Source organism: Penaeus monodon, chromosome 4 (genome assembly GCF_015228065.2).
Source record: "Penaeus monodon isolate SGIC_2016 chromosome 4, NSTDA_Pmon_1, whole genome shotgun sequence".
Classification (NCBI taxonomy): Eukaryota; Metazoa; Arthropoda; class Malacostraca; order Decapoda; family Penaeidae; genus Penaeus; species Penaeus monodon.
Genome location: NC_051389.1, coordinates 60,376,458 through 60,383,957, shown reverse-complemented (window position 1 = coordinate 60,383,957; position 7,500 = coordinate 60,376,458). Strand labels below are relative to the sequence as shown.

The 7,500-nt window shown below is 48.8% G+C and overlaps 2 protein-coding genes across 3 annotated transcripts in view; one reads left to right on the top strand and one right to left on the bottom strand.

The window, feature by feature from the left end:
* The window catches only part of LOC119572409 (protein brunelleschi-like), a 104,586-nt gene that overhangs the window by 13,068 nt on the left and 84,018 nt on the right, over nucleotides 1–7,500 (top strand). The window lies entirely within an intron of this gene.
* The window catches only part of LOC119572636 (formin-like protein 7), a 16,913-nt gene continuing 10,620 nt past the window's right edge, over nucleotides 1,208–7,500 (bottom strand). The window contains exons 4-6 of the mRNA XM_037919740.1: nucleotides 6,163–6,287; nucleotides 5,855–5,976; nucleotides 1,208–1,380 (exon numbers count right to left, since the gene is read on the bottom strand). Of these exons, the coding sequence (XP_037775668.1) occupies nucleotides 1,208–1,380; nucleotides 5,855–5,976; nucleotides 6,163–6,287 (420 nt within the window). The remainder of the gene's footprint in view (nucleotides 1,381–5,854; nucleotides 5,977–6,162; nucleotides 6,288–7,500) is intronic.

Below are 7,500 nucleotides of genomic sequence, written 5' to 3'. Positions count from 1 at the left end.
ACCCCCGGCATTGCTGTAATTCCTTCAAGCGTTAAAGAAATACGAGGTACATGAGTACACCAAACGCGCGTACACCACAAATATACCAGATGATTTTCTTTCCGTCCCGGACCGTCATGCTCTCCGGTCCGCCATGGGCTGTGCATGATGTAGCGGCACTAATGTCCTCTTCATTAACTCATTATTCGGCATAGTGCACATACCTCCTTATATTCAGACGATGAGGATGTAGGTCGGTCTTGCCTTGATGGGAAAGGGGCTGGATTAATGAGGGAAATTTGATGTGGGGGGGGCGAGATTTAATTTTCTGTAGAATTTGTGTTTGGGGGGAATTTTATGACTGCGACAGGGGTGGGCGGGGGATAGTGATGGCAGTGTGGGCTTTGGTTTAGTGTTGGTGTAATGCTAGTTAAGATAGGGTGAAATTGGGGAAGGGGAAGGAATGATGTATAGAGAAGAGGAGTTGAGAAGGAATGAAGGCAGTTCTGGTCAAGTATCGATATGACACTGACTTGGACCAAGGTGGTCGAACGAAAGGAAAACAAACAAACGTGGAAGGCTTCCGCATTTCTCACGAGGACACCAGAGGGAAATTTCCACCGAGGGGAACAAACCGCAGTCGGGAGCCGTCAATCGTCAAGGCAAGATCGCCCGACGGCGACCGCGAGTAAATCTGGCTCAAAAGCTCCGTCGGCGATCGCGGCCTTTAAGATGGGCGTGTGGCGGTGGCGCGATCGGCCGAGGGAGGGAGGGGGGGGGAGTGCGGAGGCGAAACCCGCGCATTACTGTGTTAGCGTGTCGGGAGGGAAGGGAGGAGGCAGTGAGGGAGAGGGGGGGGGGTGCGGTCACCAGGTGCGGCGGCGGGGGAGGGGGAGGGGGAAAGAGGTGGAAGAGGAGAAGGTAGAGGAGGAGGAGGAGGAGGGAGAAGAGGAGGAGGAGGAGGGGAGGCGATGGTGGGTCGTCCTTCGGGATACGGGGAAGAAAGAGGCGTTTGTCGCTGACTGTTTGAGAGTCGGTCTTTGGGGGTTTCCTTAGATGTTTGGATGTAATTCATTTATTGATTTTGTCAAATATTTACTTGTGACGCAAAAAATAGCCAAGGTAAGAGTAATGTCCTTTAAATAGCTTGTTTTTTGCTATTTGTAGACATACTGTTCTTTCCCGTAATAGAAAGAAATAATTGAAAAGGTCAGGAGCCCACACGAAGTCAGATTGAAGCTGCAAGTGGACGCAGAATCATTTTGTAATGATTTGATATCGTCGCTTTTCCTCGGTAGTTGGAGAACTTAGAAAACTTTCTGAGCTCTTGAGAACTTTCGAGAACTTTCGAGAACTCCAGAAAATAGAAGTAAATGAAGAGAGCTTTTGGGCGCATGAGAACTTAAAGAGAAGTTTTGAGAACTAAAAGATCAGAAGTAGGTGACGAGCGCCGTCCCCCGAGAGCAAAGGCCGTGTCAGCTGGCGGCGTCACGCTCAGCAGTCACACCTGACTTCTTGCTATTTGAGGTGTCACTTTATTGGCTTTTGGATTGATGTCTTGGTAGTGTTCGTGGGCGTTTGGGTGGGTCGTGGGCGCCTGGGTGGGTGGGTGGGTCGTGTGTTGTTTGCTTGTTTTGTTTGTGTGTGTCGAGGTATTTGATTGGTGTGTTTGTTTTGTTTGTTTTGTGAAGGACGCTTGGATTTTCTTGTCAGCAAGCTTTTGTTTTTGTTATTTTCCTTTTCTTTTCTCACTTTCTTCTTCCGTTATCTTGTGCTTTGAATCGTTTTTTTTTTTCACTAACTTGCCTTTTTGTTTTGCCCTTTTCACTCTTCTTTCTCCCTCTTCTTTATGTCTTCCTTCGTCTTAAACTTTCCCTATTCTTCTTCATGGGAGATTCTGAGGAAATATGTGTATTTTTCTGAAGTGGATATACATGATGATGGGCTTATTATCTCTCTCTTTCTCTCTCTCTTTCCTCATAACTTTCTCTCTCTCTTTTCTCTTTCCTCATAACTTCTCTCTCTCTCTCTCTCTCTCTCTCTCTCTCTCTCTCTCTCTCTCTCTCTCTCTCTCTCTCTCTCTCTCTCTCTCTCTCTCTCTCTCTCTCTCTCCTCTCTGTGTGTGTGTGTGTGTGTGTGTGTGTGTGTGTGTGTGTGTGTGTGTGTGTGTGTGTGTGTGTGTGTGTGTGTATGTGTGTGTGTGTTTGTGAGTGGATCGGCATGCATGGTGCCCACTCGGGAGGGTTCTCACGCCTTCCCAGCCGTCATTCCCGCTCTACCGGCTCGCGCACTCCTCCATTATCTTCTTGTTTCGTCTTTTTGTGTTGTATTTGTATTGATTTTTTAAAGTAAAGAATCGCACATTTTTCTCAGACTGTTTTATGGGTGAGGAATTAACCATGTCGCGGGATGTCGACGGGGGAAATTTCCTTCGTCTCGTTTCTCGTTCGTCTGCTGTCTGTCCCGCTGTCTGTCTTCACGGGGCTCGTTACAGCGCGGAGGCTTCTGTTCGCCCTCAGGATGGCAGGATGAGCGTGTGTGGCTCACCTTGTTACCCTCTGCCACCCTTCCCCTCCCCCCCCACCTCGTCCCCTCCCCTGCCTTCCCTTCTCCTCCCTCCCCCCCACCTCGTCCCCTCCCCTGCCTTCCCTTCTCCTCACCCCGTCTTTAATCCCTTGACTTCAATCTCCTGCGAATTTCTTCCCCCTCCCTTCCTTCCTCCTTTTGCCTTTCTGTTTCTCTTTTGCCTTCCATTCTTCCCTCTGTTTTCGTCATTTTTTTCTTCTTCCTCCTATTTTCCTCTCTTCTTTGTCTTTCTCTCCCTTTACACTCACCTCTCTCCTCCCTTCCTCCCCGCCATCATCCTCCTTACCTTCCTCACCCCGTCCTTCGTGCTGTTTCCAGGTCTCGCCCTCTTTGCTCCTTCCCCACCCCCCTCCTCCTTCTCTCCCGTTTCCCTCCCGCTTCCCTTCCCCCCACTTCTCCTCCCCTTCCCTCTCTTCCTTTCCCCCTCTCCCCCCCCCCTTCCCCATCTCCCTCCCCCATCTACCCCTTCCCCCCCCCTCTTCCTTTTCCTCCATCTTGAATTGATCTAATTTCGCGGCGTCACCGTCTCGTCATTTCATTTTTTTTACGCAAAGGAATGTAGTTGTTGTAATGATTTTCAAGTATTTATTTACTTTTTTTTGCGGGGGAGGGGGGAAGGGGAGGGTGTTCGTTTGTCTCGAGTGGACGTGACGTCGTTCCGATTCAGCGAGGCGGCGGTAACGCTTCAGTTCGTGGGGTTTTCGCCTTGGAACGACGTTTGTATTGACTCTCTCTCTCTCTCTCTCTCTCTCTCTCTCTCTCTCTCTCTCTCTCTCTCTCTCTCTCTCTCTCTCTCTCTCCTCTCTCTCTCTCCTCTCTCTCTCTCTCTCTCTCCCTCTCCCTCTCCCTCTCCTCTCCCTCTCCCTCTCTCCTGATCTCTCTGCTCTCTCTCTCTCTCTCTCTCTCTCTCTCTCTCAGTCTCTCTCTCTCTCTCTCTCTCTCTCTCTCTCTCTCTTCTCTCTCTCTCTCTTTCCCCCCGATTCCTGTAAGTTACAGGTGTCCAGGTTACATGGATGACTCACGTTTTTCCTTCTTTTATGAATCATCTGCCTCGTACCCCCCCCCCTCCCCCCTTCCCCCTGATGCACGCACACTCGCGCGGCGTTTCCTGTGCATCATAACACGGGCGGCGCGGTGGGCGGGGTGGGGGGGGGCGAGCGACGGTGGGCGTAGCTGCCTGTCCCGGTGTAGAACAAGGCGGCGAAATTTGCGTTGGCCGTAATTGCGTGGGTGTGAGTCACGGCGGAAGGGGAGGAGGAGGGGGGGGTGGAGGGAGGAAGGGAGGGAGGGAGGGAGGATGGAGAAAGAAGGAAAGAAAGATAGAAGGAAGGAAGGAATGAAGGAAGGAAAGAAAGAAAGAGATGGAAATAAATAAATAAATAAATAAAGAAGGGAAAGAAAGAAAAAGAAAGAGGAAAGAAAGGAGGAAGGATGAGGTGTGGAGAGAAGGGAGTGGAGGTGGATGAGTGGATGGGGGTCGGGGGAAGGCGGATACTAATGAGGAAGATGGCAAAGTAATGGCAGGGAAAAGAAGCAGGGGAAATCAGTGAGCTAGAAAAGTGGTGTTAAAATTCTTTCTTTCTTTCTCTCTGTCTCTCTCTCTCTCTCTCTCTCTCTCTCTCTCTCTCTCTCTCTCTCTCTCTCTCTCTCTCTCTCTCTCTCTCTCTCTCTCTCTCTCCTCTTTCTGTGTCTATTTCCTAAGATCACATGAAGGCAAAGACCGTGGGAAAGAGAGAAAGGGAGACAGAGAGGCAGGACCGCAGGATTGTTGGCCGGCCTAGAAATAAAAAAAATACCAAAAGAAAAAGAAAAAGTGACAGTAACAGGAATCGCGCAGGTAATGAGAGAAGAAGCAAGTGGCAGAAGTAACAGCCGGTGCCGTTGGAGCCCTTGCTATGCGGAGCGACTTGCTGCGGTGCTACGCCGCCGGACGCTACGCAGGAGCCTCCCTTTCCCCCGAGGATTTTCGGTGCTGGGGTTGTCGTTTCTTCCCTCTTCTTTCTCTTTCTTCTTCCTTCCCTCTTTCTTCCTTCCTTCCTTTAATTCTTGCTTTCTTTCTTCTTTTACTTCTTTCTTCTTCTTCTTCTTCTTCTTCTTCTTCTTCTTCTTCTTCTTTTGTCTAATTGGAGATTGCTGTTTGGAGTAAGGTTGTCGGGAGGTTATATTATATATATTATATATATTTTATTATATATATATATATATATATATATATATATATTATATATATATATATAAATATATTATAATATATATATTTATATATATATATATATATATATATATATATATATATTATATATATATATATTATAATTTTATAATATATATATATATATATATATGTATAATAATATATATTATATATATATTAATATATAATAATATCATATATTAATATTATATATATATATATAATACATATTACATATATATATATATATATCTATATATATATATATATATATATATATATACATATACATATATACATATATATATAATCCCTCTCCTCCTCCCTCTCTCTCCCTCTCTCCCCCTCTCTCCCCCCCTCTCTCTCCCTTCCTCTTCCCCCCCTCTCCCCCTCTCTCTCTCTCTCATATTATCACATCCTATTTTCGCGCATGATTAACCATGCCACGGATGCTTGTAGCCCCATGGGCGGTCCTCGAGCGGACACTTCTCGGCAGTGGGCGCTGGGTGGGCGATGAAAGCCTGAGGGGGAAGAGGGAGGGGGTGTTACTAGCATGGGGGGAGGGGGTTAACATAGCATATTGGTGCCGGAAACAGGAATTTGACTTATCGCTTGCGACTGTTGAAGTGATCCTCGGGGTGGTAGATTGATATTTATTTTTATTTATTTATTTTGTTTTATGATAACTTTCTTTGGTTATTTGTACTTATTTTGTTATTTATTTATTCTTCTACTTATTGGTACTGACTAGCGAGTGCCGGGATGGGAAAGGGGGACGTTAATATGTTGCAACGATTGATATGCCACGATATGCGTTTTCGTTGGCGCAAGGTCGACGCATAGAGAAAACGACGTTAGTTAATGATGACGGATTGCGTTCGTGATAAGCAGTTTTTTTTCTTTCTCACTCTTTCTTAATCACTCTTTCCGCCTAACACCAACGTAGGGAGGCGTGAGTGATGGGAGTGTATGTTGGTTGTGCTTTTGGCTGCACGTACGGCTGTGACTCCGGCTTCGCGTTCGGCTGTGGCTCCGGCTTCGTCACGTATTGCCGAACGAGGGGCGAGCGGCGTGCGTGCGTGCGTAACCGTTTACGAGGGCCGAGGGGGCCGAGCGCGGGTCTTGCAGTGACGTGTTTTACGGAGCCATTGGCGAGGCGCTGCGGTCGCCGGCTGCATGGGGGGCGGGAAGGGTGGGCGCGCAGGAGCTGTTGGTCACTGGGGCAGCCACAGGGCGACTGCACCAGGTGACACTGATGGAGGAGAGCACGCACGCACGTACACACACGTATGCTCGCCCTCTCGCTCGCTCGCTCGCTCGCTGACAGGCAGGCAGGCAGGAAGTAAACAATATAGATAATGAAGACGACTTGTGGTGGAGGAGACGCGGGCGGTGCTTGGTACCTTCGATGGTGGGGTGGCGTCGATGGTGATATATCCCGGGTATCCTTCACCGGAGGCATGGCGTTTGGCCCGACGGCGAGGGCGACGGCGTCAGGGAGCGAGGACGAGGGCGTGGATTGGCGGTGCTAACAGAGGTTTGTGAAGACTAAGGGGGAGCTGTGGGAGCAGGCTCGGTGGCGCCGCTTGCCTGCTTATGTAACATCCGTAGGGTGTTGGTTGGATGAAATGAATGTGTGTGTGTGTGTGTGTGTGTGTGTGTGTGTGTGTGTGTGTGTGTGTGTGTGTGTGTGTGTGTGTGTGTGTGTGTTGTGTGTGTGTGTAAGGGAGAGATTTATAGTGAGAAAAGACACGGGGGAACGGTGAGACTTGCCCGCGGGAAAGCGCATTAAGGTTCACCTGGGCCAACGTGACGGGCAGAGAGAGAGAGAAGAGAGAGAGAGAGAGAGAGAGAGAGAGAGAGAGAGAGAGAGAGAGAGAGAGAGAGAGAGAGAGAGAGAGAGAGAGAGAGAGAAGCAGTGGTTAAAATGCAACGGAAATGGGGAAAAGAAGGAGGAAGGATGGAATGATAATGATAAAAAAACTGGAATTGGAAAAGAGGGTTGAGGGATACAGAAGGTAAGGATGGGATTATAATGATAAATAAAGGAATTGGTAAAAAAAAGGGTCGAGAACTGCAGAAGAGAAAGATAGAATGATAGCAATGATTAAAAAAAAAGACGGTCAGGCACGCAGAAAAAGAGGATGAAATAATAGTAATATGGATTAAAAAATCGGAAAAGAGCGGGTCGAAGAATGCAATTCGAAAGGAGGAGCGGAGGTGAAAGTGAGAGAAGGAAATGCGAAGGGGAAGAGGCGAGAGTGGCGACGGCGACGGAGACAGGGAGGGAGGGAGGGAGGGAGGAAGAGGATGTGGGAGGGAGGAAGAGGGCGAGGGAGGTTGGGTAGGATGGAAGGGAGGAAGGAAGAGGATATAGGAGAGAGGAAGAGGATGAAGGAGAGTGGGAGGGAGGGAATTGAGAAAGGAAAAGGCTGAAGGAGGGAGGGAGGAAGGGAAGGGATGTAGGAGGGAAATGAGGGAGGAAAAGGGCAAAGGAAGGAAGGGAGGAAGAGGGCGAAGGAAGGGAGGGAGGGAGAGGGCGAAGGAAGGGAGGGAGGGAGAGGGTCGAAGGAAGGAGGGAGGAAGAGGGCGAAGAAGGGAGGGAGGAAGAGGGCGAAGGAAGGGAGGGAGGGAGAGGGCGAAGGAAGGGAGGGAGGGAGAGGGCGAAGGAAGGGAGGGAGGGAGAGGGCGAAGGAAGGGAGGGAGATTTGTTATTGTGTGGGAATGCAATTAATATGTCG